We start from the raw sequence: 20169 nt of genomic DNA, 5'->3' as shown, positions 1-20169 counted from the left end.
TTGTAAGAGACGAAAACTTTGACATTATTTTTTTTTCTTTTTTTTTTTAGTGGGATACGTGGTCAAAAGGCTAAGTACGCTTGAGCTTAGCTTGGCTTGGCTATCTATGAAGGGCGCTCGAGGTTCGATATCCGACTCTAGTTGTGTTTACTGAGCGCCTAAAGGCAACACGGAAACCTTCTCCCAGATACCCCCCCCCCCCCCACAACTGGTCCACAAATGAGATTGGATCATAGCGCTCTGAGCATGCTATAAGCATGAATGTAGCGCTATATAAAAGATATATATCAGCTTTCCTCTGCTGAGCTGTAGTATCTTTTAAAAGTAGGTGCCATACAATCTTTATAATATAAGGGACATAACCAAGAAATTATTTTATTTAAATACCTGAGATGAACTCCAATTGGTGACAAGGCAGGGAGACCTAGGTCTCCCGTAGTGCCCTGGTAAGGAACTCTGCTGTTTGGCGTAGTGCCTCGTAGCTTCCATACAGATTTAGTAAACCACTAGATACGTCCTCCCGCAGCTCGCGAAGCTGCGGACACTCTTGCAAGACGTGCGCCACCGTCTCTTCTGATTCCCCACAGTGTCGGCAACGGGCATCAAAATTTGGCCGGAACCGGGCGAAGTACGCACCTATGGGGCAGTGTCCCGTACGCCACTGCGCTATTGTTGTTTGTTCCGACCTTTTTAGCCTCCACCATGGGTCCTCTCGATTTGGGCGGCGCATGTGCTGCCAGACTCCCCTGGCAGTGTTGGAGTCATCCCAGGATTTCAACCACTTTTCATGTACCCACTCTCGTATTACTGTTGTAGCCTGTTGGAACGTACTTGGCGATTCGAAAGTGGGCACGGCCAGCGCTCCTTCTCGTGCTAGAGCATCAGCCATGGCATTGCCCCTCACGCCGCAGTGCGAGGGCACCCACTGCATAACGATGACAGCTCCAATAAGCAGGCGGATGTTATTTGCGGCGCCTAATGCCTCTTCCACCAATTTGGACTTTCCCCCGAAGCCAGCCATGGCTTGGAGGCAGGACTGGGAATCGGTAACCATTACAACGGTAGTCGCAACGGTTATCTTTTCACGCAATTTTTGGAGCACGTGTTTTAGGGTATTCGTAATCGCCGTTAATTCAGCATCAAAGCTACATGCGGCGAGGCCGCATGTGCCTGACAGCTTTTCATGGTCCAGGTCTGGGTAGTAGATATAGGCCCCATACCCAGCTATTACGGGGTCCTTCATGACCGACCCGTCTGTATAACAATATATGGCATCGGCCGGGTAGGTCTTTAGTGTTTCCAATGCCATTTTTCGAAGTAGGTCCAGGTGTGTGTGTCTTTTTGTGGCCCCCTCCAACCCATGTATAGTGAAATTTATGGGAGGGATGGGCTGTCTCCTCCAGGGCGGGCACGTGCTTATCCGTCTAATTGGGACCCGGTCAGTGGAGAGGCCAGCTTGTGCACTCAAATTTGTAGCGCAGTGCATAAATGAGGTCCGTTTGATCCTATGTTTTTCTCTCCAATGACTGACTAAAGTGTGGGTCGGGAGCCCTGGTTCGCCCCTTTTGTAGCGTTCCAGGGCAGTTAGCACGGCGCGCTCTCTCCTCAGGCTGAGAGGAGCCACATTGGACATAATTTCTGCAGCGGAAGTTGGGCTCGTTCTATAGGTGCCGCAAATGAATCGGAGAGCCTGGGCCTGTACACGGTCGAGTGATTCGAGGGCCGTCTTGCTTGCGTACACCTGCACGGGCAGGCTGTACTCAATTTGGGACCTGACAGCCCCTGTATACAGTGTGCGGAGCGTGTCAGCTCGGGCGCCCCACTTGGTACTGGCTAGCTTTCTGAGTAACCCCAACTTCTCCGAGGCCTTTCGTTCAACATCCTGGATGTGCAAGTGCATTGAGAGCTTCCTATCTAGCGTGACTCCTAGATATTTTGGCGTGTTTTCACGTTGGAGTCGCAGCCCACCGAGTTGGAGCTCGAATGGGGCCCCAAGAATGTCGATTCCCAGGCTGAACAGGCTCCAGGTCGTTTTGGCAACGTTTATCTGAATCTGCCATTTTGAACAATACGAGGAGATGGTTTAAATACCAGAATGTCCCTGCAATAGATTTTTAAATTATTTCCCCAGCATCTTACATTGGACAATTTTAATAATTGGTTACGTCAAAAATGTTGTTTTAATTTGTCACGTGACCAGAAGGACTATTCAACCAAACATTACTTTAACATAGATCTGCGTATGGTAATTTTAAGTATTCTGATCCAGAAAACTGATCTAGAAAACTTCCACTGGGAAAATGCAGGAGCTCTTCAATACTGTGAAGAAAAAAAAAAGAATGTTCGGTCGTATTGTAAGACATAACTCCCATTTCAAAAGTCCTACAATGTACAGTTGAGGGGCGCATGAAGACAATGTACAGTTGAGGGGCGAGTGAAGACAATGTAGAGTTGAGGGGCACATGAAGACAATGTACAGTTGAGGGGCGCAAGAAGACAATGTACAGTTGAGGGGCGAGTGAAGACAATGTAGAGTTGAGGGGCACATGAAGACAATGTACAGTTGAGGGGCGAGTGAAGACAATGTACAGTTGAGGGGCGCAAGAAGACAATGTACAGTTGAGGGGCGAGTGAAGACAATGTACAGTTGAGGGGCGAGTGAAGACAATGTACAGTTGAGGGGCGCAAGAAGACAATGTACAGTTGAGGGGCGAGTGAAGACAATGTACAGTTGAGGGCCGAGTGAAGACAATGTACAGTTGAGGGGCGCAAGAAGACAATGTACAGTTGAGGGGCGAGTGAAGACAATGTACAGTTGAGGGGCGAGTGAAGACAATGTACAGTTGAGGGGCGAGTGAAGACAATGTACAGTTGAGGGGCGAGTGAAGACAATGTACAGTTGAGGGCCGAGTGAAGACAATGTACAGTTGAGGGGCGAGTGAAGACAATGTACAGTTGAGGGGCGCAAGAAGACAATGTACAGTTGAGGGGCGAGTGAAGACAATGTACAGTTGAGGGGCCAGTGAAGACAATGTACAGTTGAGGGGCGAGTGAAGACAATGTACAGTTGAGGGGCACATGAAGACAATGTACAGTTGAGGGGCACATGAAGACAATGTACAGTTGAGGGGCGCATGAAGACAATGTACAGTTAAGGGGCGAGTGAAGACAATGTACAGTTGAGGGGCACATGAAGACAATGTACAGTTGAGGGGCGAGTGAAGACAATGTACAGTTGAGGGGCGAGTGAAGACAATGTACAGTTGAGGGGCGAGTGAAGACAATGTACAGTTGAGGGGCGAGTGAAGACAATGTACAGTTGAGGGGCGAGTGAAGACAATGTACAGTTGAGGGGCGAGTGAAGACAATGTACAGTTGAGGGGCGCATGAAGACAATGTACAGTTGAGGGGCACATGAAGACAATGTACAGTTGAGGGGCACATGAAGACAATGTACAGTTGAGGGGCGAGTGAAGACAATGTACAGTTGAGGGGCACATGAAGACAATGTACAGTTGAGGGGCGAGTGAAGACAATGTACAGTTGAGGGGCACATGAAGACAATGTACAGTTGAAGGGCACATGAAGACAATGTACAGTTGAGGGGCGCATGAAAACAATGTACAGTTGAGGGGCACATGAAGACAATGTACAGCTGTGGGGCACATGAAGAAAGGGTCGTCCGAAGAAAATCTGGCTGGACCACGAGACAGAATGGGCCGGCCTTTCTTTTGATATTCTTCTAAGAACAACTGCTGACCGGAAGGAGTAGAGAGCGTTTGTTACGTGAACTGCCCAGCCTTATACGATGAAAGTGAAGGGATGGATGATAAAGATGATGATAATGCAGATTATACTTCTCTAATTTCTTTTATTATACAACTGTGCAATCCCTATAATCGTCTGTTATTGTGCATCGGTATCTATTTTCCTAATTAGATGTATGGCCAGGAATACAAAAAAAAAAGTAAGGAATGTAGCCAAAGTTATCTTTCATTGTTTATTTGAAAGTTAGTAATACGCTAAAAAGTTATTTTCATATTTGTCACATATCTTATGGTTTGTATAAACTGTATCAATAGTTCAGATGTTATTAGATAAGCAATTAACGTACTGGTAAGATAGGATAATATGGATCAAATATTCTTTTGAGTTAAGATTGTGTGTCAAGTATTTTTTTATTGGGCAGCTGCATGTTGTTAGATTGTTTTCATTTAGAAGCTGACACTTCTGAGATGCAAGTGTCTTTAATATCGATATAAGTTTATTACATTCTTCTCAAGCCTTGGTCCGGCTGTTCTTGGTGACTTACTGGGTCTAGAACTTTCTCTTATAGTCCCCAGCAGCCTTCGTCCAGGAGTCCAAAATGATTGATGGTAGCGAGTTTAAAGCGGGTCCATTACAATAAGTCACGTGTTGGTTGGTCTGGAGGGTGTCTACCTTGCAATGAGCCCTGGACGATGGTGGACCTACGGGAAACTTCAACAAAGAGCTTTCCATTCTTTTGGAAAAGTCTATCTTCGTGGTATCGAGAACAGATTCTTTTGAGGAAGCACTAAATGGATGAGATTTTAGGCGAAGACGAGGTTTATGGGTATTCGATTCCGCGCTGTTTTTAGATCGATACAACGTTTCCGTTGCTATAATAAAACTGTTCACCACTGAAAACGAATTTCGATTTATTGCCCCTGAATTACGCTCTTTTGGAGTACACTTTGTACTATTGGTTTGCAGGTGACTGCTTTGAACGTTAAGGTTTGACATTTGGCAATCTAGAGTTTTGATTCTTCCGTGGGAATCCGCTGAATGTGTGGCATCAAGCAAAAAAGCTGGTAGTAGAGATACCCTACTACCTGCTTGGGGGATGAAATGTTTGTTTTCGGAGGAGATCCCTGAATCAGGACTCTCATAGCAGCAGGATACGTTTGGAGAAGGGCTATTGTCTGAGCAGGCACTTATTGGTAAAAGTATTTTTGAGCAAGTCGACTCTAGAGGGTCTCCTGTCAGCGAAGATCTGTCGCTGCAATAACTACCTGGAGGTCGAATTTTGATAGCAGGTCTCTCAGTTTGGCGACATTGAGGTGGCTGAGAGGAGCATAATGTTGGAGATCTATTTCTTCTGCCTTTGGGAAATTCTTCTTTATTTATCATTGGTTGACTCTCCGGGCTCCTGGAAAAGGGCGATGAGGTATAAAGTTCTTTACTCGTAGACTTTTGGGGATTGGTTGAAATTAACGGTTGACTTTCGCGTGTTATAAGTCTATCATTATTAGTTGACCAATCTCCAGCGTCTACTTTACTCGAAGTACTGGGCGTATATCTAGAGAGAAATAGGTCATCTGATTCTCGTAGACATTGTCCATGAACATCTTTTGTTGAGGCACTATCAGACTGGTGATTTATTGGCACAGAGCTTGTGTGCACTTTGATTTGATCTCTACGGATGCCTGAATCATTTTGATTGGAATCATCTAAGGAGCTGCTATTATTTCCCGTAAGATTGGGGTTCTGTAGTTCAATCCGTTCACTATTTTGAATATTTTGTATACCGTTGTTTCCTTCTGTCAGGTCAAAGTGTGTAGCTGACTTCGCTTTTCCTTGCAAAGTTCTTGTTTTCATACGAGGTTTTAAAGTCCTTGAAGGCAGGATTCTTGGCATGGGACCTTTCTTAAAGAAGTTTCTTTTGTTGGAAACTTTATTACTAGGCGTACGTCGTATTGTAACATTTTGAAGGAATTTGTCTTCAGATGCTATAGGCGTCTCTAGCGAATGGGTACACAGTGCTGATGAACATGTTTCCAATGACTCCGTCACAGAGTCCGACCCTAACCTTTCAGTCATTAATGTCTTTGTTGAGTTAATTTCGTTCGAGTCAATCACCTCCGAGCCACACTCAGGATGTTCTTTGTTAATAATGCTACATCTCGGTAAAGATGTATTGTTCGGTGAAGATGTATTGTTCGGTAAAGATGTATTGTTCGGTAAATGTTCACTAAATTCAACCGTTTCTTGGTGCCTTCCTTCCTGCAAATGTGTAGCCAGCACTTTACTGTCATCTATATTTGAAGTGTTAATAAGCTGGTGGTCAGTGTGGTCATCTACAGTTTTTTTTGTCTCAGATAATATAGATGTAGCGCTTAAACTACTGATTTGTCCTATTTCGTATTTTGACGACTTTTCGTTAGAGACACTTTGTTTTCCGATATTCTTAGTACACTTCTGCAAGCTGTCAGATCCCTCTCTGGACAAAGGCCTACACTTCTGCAAGCTATCTGATCCCTCTCTGGACAAAGGCCTTTCATCACAAACTTCCCATACCCCGTCCTTATAGGTTTGAGCCTTAGAATCCTTAGGAGGTAACGTGGAGCTGTATAGTAGTTGTGTCCCACTCCCATGTGTGCTTCCCAGGGGCGTATCTGTTGAATTGGACCCGGTCTCCTTTACAATTCGTATTTTTTCTTGGCTCGCTTTTCTTTTCAAGTTATTTTTTTGTAAATGGCTTTGCTCTACACTCGGCTTATAATTAAGCTTCTTGTCGCGTTTGAAGGTGCTGACACCCCCTTGTCTTTTGGTCTTTATTTTGAAGAGGGACTGCTGATAACGCTGTGGCAGCCGCATCAGGCGCTTCATTGCCTTCTTGCGATCCTCAAACTGAAACAGCAGGAAGCAGTGAAACGGGAAATCATCATGAAGAGATAATTGATTCTTGAGCCTCGATCTGCTTGTAAACATCTCCAAGGATTTCGCTGGAGACACTTGCACATCTTGCAAAGAAAGTTTTACCTTCTCGGCGCAGTTTTGAGAAGACAAGCTCTCCATGCTTTCGTTTCCCTTCGGAGTGCACAGTTTTTTCTCTGTCACCGGAATCGCACTAGGCGTTTTCGTACTTTGAGAGGTGAGTATCCCTTGGGAAAGATCTGTCCTGGTGTCATTGTCTTCTTCTTCAGTGGTTTCCTCTTGTGCTAAGTTGAATAGCATGTCGACTTTAGGACATTTGTTTGGTTGTAACTTTTTGTCACAGCAAATGACATACTGTTTGCACACCGTAAGTTTTGGGGGAACACCTTTCTTGCGGGCCCTGTATGGCGCGTGAGAGCAATAGGTCACGTGTGCTCCGAAGGATGACACCCCTCTCCAATATCTGACTCTGCTGAACTTCGGCGTCTCAAATTTTCGCCGCCGACAGACAGGCGTCCTCAGTTTGGCGCCGGAAATGTTGAGTTGATTGATTGGCATTTGACTGATTTCTAAGCATTTGTTTTCGAGAAGACTTTGTCGGGAAAAATTGGCTTTAGTTTCCCTTTCCTCACTTAGATAGTCAGAGGAATTATTGCCAACGCCAAGCTTGGTGGTCAGGGGGACAATGTTTTCATCTTTCTTTTTGATGAGTGGCAGGCTTAAGCATGAAATCAATGGAAGCGGCAAGTCTCTAGGTTGTTTAAGTGTGTTCATTGCTTCCAGCTTCCGTAAATCTACTTTACGAGCCTCATTATGGTTCCATTTATTTGTAACGGTTTGCGATGAAGTGGGCGGATCCAGAACGAGGTCGCTGTCCTTGACATTGCTATTCTCGTTTGGACTTTCAGCTGCAGTGGGCTCATCAAATTCATTTCTATTCTTGGCTTTGATTAGAATCGGCAGCTTTTTTCCAGACAAGGGCGTGTTGACCAACGGGGAAGGCGCTAGTGGTTTCTGTAAGTATGCGAACCTGAACGCATCGACAGTGGGTGTTCGCCTCTGATCCATTGTCTGGCCGAAAAAAGTGTTTTTTGGAGTAGCCGTGTCAGACGAAGACATCGGTAAGAGTGAAAGTGATGAGACAATGCAGTCTGGCGTTGCCAGATCCTGACTGGAAATGTTATCTCGAGTGGGCACTCTTTGGTCATCGTGCAGTGCAGGAGTGTGGATTTGTTTTCCTTGAAGAACAACAGAGAACTGTTTGATCATTGTCAGTACGCTTTCTTTATTCCAGTAACATCTGCAATAAATAAAAGGGGGAAAAGGGGGGGGGGGCAGAAATTGCATTATCAAAAGATATATTCTGATTAGATAGATAGATAGATAGATAGATAGATAGATAGATGGATAGATGGATGGAGGGAGGGAGGTATAGATAGATAGATAGATAGATAGATAGATAGATAGATAGATAGATAGATAGATAGATAGATAGATAGATAGATAGATAGATAGATAGATAGATAGATAGATAGTAGCTTATGTAAATGTGGACTGGATTGAACTGTAATGCCAGCCCGATTATGACATCCAGTCCGCCCTTGACCATCAACATGAAAGGAATATTATAAAATCATTAACGGACTTACTATTATTCAAAGTGTTCCATCCAGTGCCAGCACACGGAAGATTTGCCCAAATGCCCACATAGCCAGTCCAGCCCCTAGAGCTTTAGATTTATGAAATATTTGGATCTAGAACTTGATATAAAATGAAGATCTACTAGATCTGTAGTAGATCTATATCATTTAAAAAATCATTTATCATGAAGCCTAATAGATCGATAAATTATCATCAATATAAAAATCTAAATACTGCAATCCTAATAGTAATCTTCGGACAAAAAAAAATCTAGATTACTATCAGTTTAACTCACACGGATATACAGAACGGATTAAGCGGTGCGATTCACACTAAACTAACGATAAAATTGTGAGCGAAATCTCAGCGTTTAAGTCATTTTCTGTTAATATGGACGCCAATAGTGTCGGAAGTTAAAATACGTCATTTCCGTTTTTAAAAGTTTAAGTAGTATTTTGTTTCTTTCGCGTCTTTGAAAACAATTAATTTAATAAAATTAAAAAAAAACAACATTGCTTCTCTATCTAGACTGGATATTAAGTATTAGTCGACAGAGAAAATCTTCTCGATGCTCCTTCTTCCCTAGTGCTATTAGAGCATGGAATGGGTTGCCTGAGCTAGCCAGGAAAACCAGTGACTTGGCAGAATTTAAGTCATTGGTTAATATGCATGACTAAATGCATGACGCGTAGGACGTAATCATCTTCTTTTTTGAAGTAACGTCTGTATTATATAAGATAAGATAAATGAACATTACTAATAATAAGGATTGTCTTCGAGTCCGAAGATCAATGAGAAATGCAGTATTTCCCTTGACAACGCAGCCACAGTTGTGACCTCCATATTTTGCCACTGTACGCTGGTGGTCGATTTAGATTTTTTAAATGAACATTTAATGAATGACTAATAGCAATATCTTCGATTCTAAAGATTAAGGATGATTGCAGCATGTCACATGACAACCCAAACCCATATTTTGCCACAACTAGTGTAGCGGGTGCGGGGACTGAGTGGTTAGGCGCTTGGCTTCCGAACCTGCAGTCATGGGTTTGAATCTCAGTGAAGACTAGGATTCTGAACTTTGGGATTTTTAGGGCGCCCCTGAGTCTACCCAACTCTAATGGGTACCTAACTTTAGTTGGGGAAAGTTAAGGCGGTTGGATGTTGTGTTGGCTACATGACACCCTGCTCGTTAACCGTTGGCAAAAGAAACAGATGACAAAACATCATCTGCCCTATAGACCCCAAGGTCTTAAAGGGGAACTTTACTACTGTAGACACACATTAGAGAGTGAAAGGAAGTCTAATGCTGAGGTAAAGGTGTAGACGGCAGAAAGATTGTAGGTCAAAAATAGGACTGCTTACTCGGTAGTTAAGAGGAGGGTACAACCACTAATCAAACAACGGACTCTAAGAGAGTAAGAGAAACATTGTTGCATTAATTTATGCTAAAGCTCACTCTAGGATTGAAACAGATTTCACATCCATCCTTTTCTCCCCACCTCCCTCTTTCTTTTGCTCATAGCCCCACATTTTTCTGGAGAATTCACAAATCTCTTCTACTGCTCGATAGGACGTACTGTATTCCTCCTTAATCTTCGGACTCAGTCCAGTCTCTGTCAAAGCATAAGAAGTTCCTCTTTTTTTTTTTTTTTTGAAGTAACGTCTCTAAAGTATAAGATAAGATAAGTAAATTGAAAATTTTACTTCATGACCATTTGTGTTTTTTTTTCGTATTTTTTTTTCTTAAAAAAGTCTACATGAAAAACAACTTTGCCTAATAGCATCAAAAAGATAATTTAAAGTCTATTTCTTTTTCGTGAGAAAGATCAAGGAATGAAAAAAAATTTCTCAAATCAAAGGTGCTATATCTAGAATTAAAAGCTGAAAAGTGTGGGTGATGGGTCGATCCTTTGGAGGATGTTAAAAAAGTTGGGTGTTATTGTAGTAAAAAATTGGCTAAAGTGTGAAAACAGGCTTGTGTGTGTATGTGGGGGAGGGGGTTGGGGGTTCCGATTGAAAAGCAACAAAAAGTATATAAAATATTTCCATTTGAAATTGAGAAGACAAAGAAACGTCAGAGATTGGACGTAGGACTAACTTTTCTTGTGGGAGGGAGGGTGGGGGAGAGGATAAGAAAAAGTAATATTAGAATTCACGGCCATAGGTGTGTGTGTGTGTGTCGGGAAAAAAGGGTGGGGGTCTTTAGAAAGCGGGTCATTCCAAATCAAGTCAAATGTCTATGTTAGAGAACATTACGATACGCAGAGTGGAAAGAAACAAAATGAGGGTTCCACAGAGAGAAAGAGAGAGAGAGAGAAAAGGAAAGAGAAAGAACGCGGGCCGTTTCATTTCATTGTAACAGATACAATAATTCATGGGCTAAAAAATTATGTTAAATTGTGGCCCGTTTATTGGAAAGTAAGTTAAAAAAAAGCAAGGCCATAACCAACAAGATAAATACAAAACAATATAAAAAACAAATCAACAGACGTAGCTGGTGTGTAATGCTAGTGTATTAAAAACAACCAGAGGCGGTCGGGGTGTCAACATCGGCCCTGACCTTAGAATACAGTTTAATACAATAAACTGTTTTCCATATCATGGTCCAGTGTCCTGGTACACCGAGCTACAACGCCATGGTTGCTTCTCCACTGACTGTAAAGTCTGTAAAAGATCTGTATCGCTCTGTGGGGCCCCTTTTTAAAGACATCATTATAAAATCTTTTCCCGGATTATTATTGAAAGCGGCTAATTCGGTGGCCAATCCAGCGGCCCATTTGGTTGCTGGTCCACCGGGCATTTGCAAGTCCGGCCCTGAATACGACAACGGTTGAAAAATGTGTGTTGTTTTTTTCTACAAGGTTATAAAGGCTTCGAATGGCTTTCCAAAGCTAGAGCAGCCATCCATTTCCTGTGCTCTGTCACCATAATTCTAGAAGGAAAAAGCCTCCAACAGATTTGGTAGGTTACTTTTTCTCTTCCTTTTCACTTCACAGAAGTTATGCATTAGACTAAACAGAAGACTTCACAAAGTCTTTATACAGCTACATACTGCTGCTGCTGTTTGGTCCACTGCGAGTTTTAAGGAATAAGTTAAGTCTGTTCCTGTGAACTGATATATCAAATAGTCTAGATCTAAATCTATGCTTATCTAACCTAATATGGCCACATTTAGATACATTCATTGTTAAGACGTTTATGAAAATGTATCATCATAATTCATTGTCAATCTAATTACTAACATGTGGTTTAATATAATTTTGTCTGTCTATTTTTTTTTCAAATTTGAAATATATTATTTTAGTAATTATTTACTTTGATAATTATTCTGTTGTTTTTTTTATTGTAAAATTAAATTCCGGGTCTAAATTTTGTTTGCACCGTTGACTATGGAAATGTCTGCACACCATTCCATTGAACCTTTACCATGATGTGCAATATTTGTACAGTCGAGGACAGACGTAATCGACGGAAAGAATATACAAATCGCCACCGGCCGGACAATGTTTATGCCTGCGCTAGTTGTGGCAAAATATATAGGTCACAGCTGGGGCTGCGTAGCCACGGGAAGTACTGCATTCCTCATTGATCTTGATTTAAAGACAGGCCTTATTTTTATTAATGGACTCGTGGACAAGCCTTATTATAGGTACAAATTGCCAGATCTATACAAAAAAAAAAAAAAATACAAATAGTAATATTTCATTCAGTTAACCCCACTCATTTACAAAATGAAGTTGATAAACAATAAACAAAGACTTTTGATGAATAATAATAACAATAATAATAACAACAATAACGACAATAGGAAAATAAATTGTCATAGGCCTTTGACCTAATTTGTTCACTTGGAAGAAGGTGTTTTTAAACTGCTGACACACAGTGACGTCAGCAGACCGGGATATATTTTCTTTTCGTGGCTTATTGATTCACTGAAGGAAGTAGAAGGAACTGTAGCACCTTGTTCTAGTCAGCGTAGTTTGTTTTCCCTCTAACTTCTGCGTAGTCATTACGTAACACATAGATCTATGTACAAACTTTTTTACTCCGAATGTTTTGATAAATACACCAATCAATGAGTTCCATGTAGGCCTACTAGCATGGGATTGCCTCTTAGTCTTATGACTTGCCCTATCGGACCTGTATATATTTGAGGGAAGGTTTCCGTGCCTGACTTTAGGTGCTCAACAAACCCTAACTCACAGCTAGAAAAACTCGAGCCCCCTTGTTAGCGGCTTAAGCCCCTCAGATAACATACCGATGATAAACATGATGCTACGCAGACCCGCCGTGACCCAGATTCTACATTTTTTCACATTTAGCGCAGGTATATCTCGAGACGTAAATTAGGGGCAGTGGGAAAGTGCTACGCCCCTGCTCATGAATGTGTTTGTTTTTAACTCTGCGTTCAATATCACTTCCTTTTTGCTTTGAACGCCTTATCTCAGTTTGCTGTTTAAATCACTACACTCTCTCTTTAGTCACTCAGGTGTAACAAACACACACACACACACACAAAGGCACACACACACACAAACACACACACACACAAACACTATTTGTGGATCATTCAGAATTCATCTCGCTGACCTTGTCACAGGTTGATGCGCACTTTTTGCAAAAGGTCACCTTTGATCCCAAAGCCTAGAACTGGCGAACACTACGATCAAAAAGATTCTTTTCACGAATCTGAGTGGTCACGTCGTTTGTTTGTGCGCCTTATTCTTGCTAGGACTGTTTTATTTTCGCTATATTTAATTCACCATCTGTTCATGATTAAGACTCTTGTAGTACTGCCATTATATATGCAAACTATGGAAGCCACTATTTGTACAGATTTCCACTCCACTCGTTCTTTGCTCAGTCACCAGTTATAATTGACTACTTGTTTTAATTGACTGTTTGTTTTAATTGACTGTTATAATTGACTGTTATAATTGACTGTTTGTTTTAATTGACTGTTTGTTTTAATTGACTGTTATAATTGACTGTTATAATTGACTGTTTGTTTTAATTGACTGTTTGTTTTAATTGACTGTTATAATTGACTGTTTTAATTGACTGTTTGTTTTAATTGACTGTTATAATTGACTGTTTTAATTGACTTATAATTGACTGTTATAATTGACTGTTTTAATTGACTGTTTGTTTTAATTGACTGTTATAATTGACTGTTTTAATTGACTTATAATTGACTGTTATAATTGACTGTTTTAATTGACTGTTTGTTTTAATTGACTGTTATAATTGACTGTTTAAATTGACTTATAATTGACTGTTATAATTGACTGTTTTAATTGACTGTTTGTTTTAATTGCCTGTTATAATTGACTGTTTTAATTGACTGTTATAATTGACTGTTATAATTGACTGTTTTAATTGACTTATAATTGACTGTTATAATTGACTGTTTTAATTGACTGTTTGTTTTAATTGACTGTTATAATTGACTGTTTTAATTGACTTATAATTGACTGTTATAATTGACTGTTTTAATTGACTGTTTGTTTTAATTGACTGTTAAAATTGACTGTTTTAATTGACTTATAATTGACTGTTATAATTGACTGTTTTAATTGACTGTTTGTTTTAATTGCGGGTTATAATTGACTGTTTTAATTGACTTATAATTGACTGTTATAATTGACTTATAATTGACTGTTATAATTGACTGTTTTAATTGACTGTTTGTTTTAATTGACTGTTATAATTGACTGTTTTAATTGACTTATAATTGACTGTTATAATTGACTGTTTTAATTGACTTATAATTGACTGTTATAATTGACTGTTTTAATTGACTGTTATAATTGACTGTTATAATTGACTGTTTTAATTGACTTATAATTGACTGTTATAATTGACTGTTTTAATTGACTGTTTGTTTTAATTGACTGTTATAATTGACTGTTTTAATTGACTTATAATTGACTGTTATAATTGACTGTTTTAATTGACTTATAATTGACTGTTTTAATTGACTGTTTTAATTGACTGTTTGTTTTAATTGACTGTTTTAATTGACTTATAATTGACTGTTATAATTGACTGTTTTAATTGACTGTTTGTTTGTTTTAATTGACTGTTATAATTGACTGTTTTAATTGACTTTTGATTGACTGTTATAATTGACTGTTTTAATTGACTTATAATTGACTTATAATTGACTGTTTTAATTGACTGTTTGTTTTAGTTGACTGTTATAATTGACTGTTTTAATTGACTTATAATTGACTGTTATAATTGACTGTTTTAATTGACTGTTTGTTTTAATTGCGGGTTATAATTGACTGTTTTAATTGACTTATAATTGACTGTTATAATTGACTGTTTTAATTGACTTATAATTGACTGTTATAATTGACTGTTTTAATTGACTGTTTGTTTTAATTGACTGTTATAATTGACTGTTTTAATTGACTGTTTGTTTTAATTGACTGTTATAATTGACTGTTTTAATTGACTTATAATTGACTGTGATAATTGACTGTTTTAATTGACTGTTTGTTTTAATTGACTGTTATAATTGACTGTTTTAATTGACTTATAATTGACTGTTATAATTGACTGTTTTAATTGACTGTTATAATTGACTGTTTTAATCGACTTATAATTGACTGTTATAATTGACTGTTTTAATTGACTGTTTGTTTTAATTGACTGTTATAATTGACTGTTTTAATTGACTTATAATTGACTGTTATAATTGACTGTTTTAATTGACTTATAATTGACTGTTATAATTGACTGTTTTAATTGACTGTTTGTTTTAATTGACTGTTATAATTGACTGTTTTAATTGACTTATAATTGACTGTTATAATTGACTGTTTTAATTGACTTATAATTGACTGTTATAATTGACTGTTTTAATTGACTGTTTGTTTTAATTGACTGTTATAATTGACTGTTTTAATTGACTTATAATTGACTGTTATAATTGACTGTTTTAATTGACTGTTATAATTGACTGTTATAATCGACTATTATAATTAAATGATATAATTAAAAAAGGTTTCTACCAGCAGTTTGGTGCTACAAGTCAAAGACCGTCAACAGCACATATACGAAAGATACGCGTTATAAAAACGAGACTTAACTTCTGCTGATTTTAAGCTACGTCTGCTTTTAAAATTTCGTCACATTGACGGCCAACATTTGACTGAGCTGTCCACTTCACACTCCCGTCAGTCTATACATGTTGAACAAGTTGTGTTTTTTCTGTACGTGATTCAGTATAGTTATGTCGCAGTAATATTTATCTCCCTCCCCCTCCCCCAGGCCACACCCAATGACACACATATACAAGTAGTCCGTCTACCTTTAAAGCCACTACCGCATGCATGTGTAAAAAGTACACCTTAATTGCTCATGTACTTAACGCCTAAAGTGAGACAATCTCATGTAAAGCACCTGCGTTTTTTGTTTTATTTCGTAATCTTATATTAAGCTTATTGCAGTTTATTTCAAATAAGAAAAAACAGTAGCAAACTACCAGTTTCCTTAAATTTCCTAGTAGCTACGAGGTATATATTAATACCTTTAAACAGTAGATAGTAAGTCCATGAGTTGGCTTTTTATCAAAACACTGTAGGTCTAGTCATACGTCACCTCCACCATGAGTAAGCAGTTTTACTTCCGCCAAGACTTTGTTTGAAGTCCTTCTTCTTGCTCGGGTGCATAAAGGAATGACCAGTAGGCTACTGTTGTTACCAATGACTTATCATTTTTCTGGTCTCGCTTGACTAGGCAGCTACGAGGCCTGTCAATACATTCTTTCTTTTGAGGACACGACAGAACGAAAAAAATAATAAAAGGAGAGCAGAAGAAAAAAAAAAGGGTGGGGGGGAAGAAAGGTGTGATACTGTACTTCAAACCTAGGGTGGCCAGTTCATTCCGGTGTGTACATGTATCCGGGAAGTATGTAGTAGTTGATGTTAGTTCTAAAAATAGAATTTTTTTTGTTTGCTCATCCGGACATGAGAGTAAAATTAAAAGCTCTACAAGCCTGTTGCATCAGACCGATCTACTCGTTGACAGTGGACGAACCGAAACTATTATATAGGTATGTACTTTTTGTTTTTACGTGCAGGGGCGGGACATCGTTTGTCAATGGAGTAATGGTAGAGAGTTTAAGGGGGCTTCGGGGGGGGGGAGTTTAATGGGGCTCCGGTTAACTACGTTCGCGTTGACAAGTTCCTGATATGTTTACATGTCGATGTAATGTTCGTCTGCTGTGGACATATTTCTGTCAGGGACTATTCGTTGTGTTGGTCAATCACGAGCTGAGCGCGTGAACATGCCGAGAGTTTAATTATGTTATGTGGCAAATGTTTTTGACAACATGGATTATTAAAATAATTGTCTCATAGGATATTTAAAAAGGTAAACCGAAAAGTGATAGACTATCTACATACCTTCATTGTCATATAGCCATTGTGTCTTAAGTCTGTGTTATAGTTATATACAGAGTTTATGTGCCTAATACTCACTGTGTTACATAGCCATGTAGTTTGTCTAATAATCGTTTGATCGTTTGAATTTTTTATTTTGTTTAGGGTTTTCTTTTTTTTTTTTAATTATGTTTCTCTAAGGCTAATTACTAGCTCCATCTGCATGTCTCCTACTGTCTCTGAAAACAAAGGATGCGCTCAGATGAGTCACTGGTTTTGGTTTCGTCTTGAGACGAGGCAGAATCTGGTTTGACTTTTTCAATCCAATTCTGGAGCCGCAGAATTTGCCGAAGTTAGTGCATGTATACGCATCTGTTTTAGGTCTAGCTGACAGGGCAGCTTTCTTTTTCTTTCTCTTGACTAAGACAGCTTCGTTTTTGTTTTTTTTTTGCTCTTGGCAAGGTTCGAACCAGCACGTACAGTTTGTCTCCATGCTGTCCCATAAACATTCGTTTATACTACCACATACTAGCTCCATCTAGATTCATTGTAGTATTTATTATTTAATTTATTTATTTAATTAATTTTAATTTTATTATTATTAATTAATATATTTATTTATTTGAGGATGATATCAATGATTAAAACCTCCCCCATCTCTCGCTTAACTACAGCTACAACAAAATAGCAAAAAGACCAACAACAAAAACAACTCAACACCTGGTTTACTTAATAAATTGATATTTTGATTAGCAGGATATGAACACCTGGTCACGTGATGAAGGCATACAATAATACTTGTTTATGTCTTTGATTTCCTTTTTTTTTTTTGAAGCAGTGAAGGGAACGACTTGTTATTCGTTAATAAATGAAGCCATTGGAAAGGGCGTGATGGTAAATAAAAGAATCTTTTTTATCGAAGATCAATAATATACATTAACCAGTTATATATGTCTGAGATCAAATTTCAAACATTTGTCACTTGTTCATTTAGTCGCAGAATCAGCTCTATGACTGCATGCTGCGCGGGGTCTTTCTTTTGTAGTAAGCTAGAAGATAATTAAAAAAAAATGGGCGGATCCAGAACTTTTGAGTGTGTGTGTGTGTGGGGGGGGGAGAGTGGGGTATAAATATAAGCCGATTCATCCGCGAACTGGTACAGACTCGGCAGAGGAAACACTTTAATTATAAATGCTTTTGTAAAAACACCCGTAAATGAACGAATAGAAACATTGATATTAAAATTAGTTCTAATTCAATTAACAAGAAACGTCTTTAAAAATGATCGTCTGATAAAAAAAAGGCAATTTGTTTTCGAAAAGTAGGCCTACAACACGGGTCTACATTGATATAGAAATAGGCCTTTATATTGTCTTTTGTCTGTAATTTAATATATAGAACACGTGCACTCTAAACACACACACACACACAAATATATACATATATAAGCTCAAAAGTTATGTAATGAATGTTCATGACAGCTAGTCCGTTCATGTTTTACGGAGGTAAGTTGTTGTTGTAACCTAGAATATGTTCTTTTTTCTAGAGTTAGTGAATGTAGATTATTGTAGATACATCTTACCTTGCCGGCTAGAGGGTTTTGGGGAGCGTTACTATATGTATCAAAAAGTAACATCTAACTTAAAGTATTTAGTAATTATTCCCTATCACTATTAATCAATTAACGAGTTTTGAGAGGCTTAAGCACGAAGCCTCTACCGGAGACACGTGACAGCGATTGTCTGATTCGCCACTTCTAAACTCTGTTTCTGGATATTTGTATTATAGAGTTATATTTGTTTTTGACAATAGTTCCCCTTTCAGAACCTTGAGATCTATAGGGCAGACAACAAAAGTCATCTGTTTCTGTGGCCCACGATGAACGAGGGTGTTTTGTGTTCAGCACAACGACCAAACGCCTTTACTTTTCCCTAACTAATGTCAGGTACCCATTAGGGCTGGTTGGACTCAGAGGCGCCCTAAAGATCCCGAAATAAAAAAATCATAGTCTTCACCAGGAATCGAACCCTGGATCCCATGTTTGAAAGTCAAGCGCTTTACCACTCAGCCACCACATAAGTAACCTTTAGATTTTTAGCGGTTCCCTAGAGGGGAATAGAAACTATTAGTTTTGTGTGGTCTGTTAGTCCGTTCGCCCGTCCCGTTTTGATCTCGTAAACTTGAAAATAAATTGAAAATGCGACACCCTGATATTTAAGACCTTTCAAAGTTCCGATACAACTGCTACTTTCTTTTTTTCTGAAAGCGAACAATTTAATTTTTAAAATCAAGTATGCAGGCAGTTTTTTTTTTCATAAAAATATGACAATTTTACAATTATACACTCTTAATAGTATAAAACACGGGAAACTATTAAGTAAAGTGGTAACATTTAATGACACTTTTGAACACACTGTATGCCCAAACAGTTTTAGATTTTTTGTCCAATTTTTTTTTCAGAATGTTATTACCAAGTTAAGTCATTTCTGTCACATTATCTACCTACATTTACAATTTTTTTTTTACTTTCTTTTAAAGAGAAAAAAAAATCAATTTAGTATACATATAAGTGGAATATAATTTAAAACAACAATGAATAAATAGTTTTCCATATTACATGCGTGCACTGAAAGGGCTACTTCAATGCTCATGACAATAGTTAGCAGGTCATCGTGCGGTCCGATTGCTGTATTAATCCTGTTTCTAATCTCTTCATTCGTGATGCGGTCTTTGTAAGTGACTCCTAGGATATAACTATATCTTTATAACTTTCAGTTCATCGAATACATATGAATATTAACAATGTAATAATAATAACATTAATAAATCTCCGTATCCTGTGGTATCAAGTCGTTAGTCGAACTAACAATACAACAGTATCGGCAACACTTTCAACACAGCCAGGACTCTTCTTTTTGTATGGACGGAGATAGGGTTGTAGTTGTTGATAGGGTTGTAGTTGTTGATAGGGTTGTAGTTGTTGATAGGGTTGTAGTTGTTGATAGGGTTGTAGTTGTTGATAGGGTTGTAGTTGTTGATAGGGTTGTAGTTGTTGATACTTTTCTAGCTCATAGTTTCTTATATTCTTTCTGAAAATATTGAAACCTGCCATAGCGACCACCTTGTGTGTGGGTGTGTAACCTTGTGGTATTATTATTTTATTTTCTACTTTTAAAAGTATATCAAATTTAGTTGCTTAAAGAAAAAAAAACAACTGCTATGTACTTTTAAGTTATAACAAAAGATCTTTTGATAAATAGCAAGTGTAGGCTGCTTTCGGGGGATTAAGAATGACATTGACGAATAGGAAGTGAAGGTCATATTGGGTTCACCAATAATTGGAAGTATGTTTACGAAATGAAGTTCCAATTTGTCAGATCCAGACAATTCAACTTTGTCAGTTTGAGGGTTGTACATTTAGTTTACTGGAAATGATAAAATGGTTTATTGTGTG

The 20169-nt window shown here is 38.6% G+C and overlaps 2 protein-coding genes across 4 annotated transcripts in view; one reads left to right on the top strand and one right to left on the bottom strand.

Moving 5' to 3' along the window:
• Window positions 1–3981: 3981 nt before the first annotated feature.
• LOC106055647 (uncharacterized) lies at window positions 3982–8725 on the bottom strand. Of its 2 annotated transcripts, none has more exons than XM_013211999.2 (2): window positions 8615–8725; window positions 3982–7978 (listed from the first exon to the last, which is right to left on the bottom strand). In XM_013211999.2, exon 2 carries the CDS (start codon window positions 7945–7947, stop codon window positions 4318–4320), a length of 3630 nt encoding a protein of 1209 aa, XP_013067453.2. In that variant the 5' UTR covers window positions 7948–7978; window positions 8615–8725; the 3' UTR covers window positions 3982–4317. The 2 variants fall into 2 exon arrangements, with proteins under 2 accessions (XP_013067453.2, XP_013067452.2); XM_013211998.2 differs by having other exon boundaries at window positions 8328–8720.
• A 7488-nt stretch (window positions 8726–16213) lies between these two features.
• Window positions 16214–20169, top strand: part of LOC106055717 (excitatory amino acid transporter 3-like) — a 35533-nt gene continuing 31577 nt past the window's right edge. Inside the window, exon 1 of one of the 2 annotated variants that reach the window (XM_056011963.1) lies at window positions 16214–16387. The gene's annotated coding sequence lies outside the window, so the exon portion shown is untranslated. Of the gene's footprint in view, window positions 16388–16509; window positions 16708–20169 lie in introns of those variants that run through there. The other variant, XM_056011964.1, reaches the window with a different exon arrangement.

Source organism: Biomphalaria glabrata, chromosome 15 (assembly GCF_947242115.1).
Source record: "Biomphalaria glabrata chromosome 15, xgBioGlab47.1, whole genome shotgun sequence".
Lineage (NCBI taxonomy): Eukaryota > Metazoa > Mollusca > Gastropoda > Planorbidae > Biomphalaria > Biomphalaria glabrata.
Note: the sequence above shows the minus strand (reverse complement) of the source record. Positions and strands in the feature narration are given on the sequence as shown.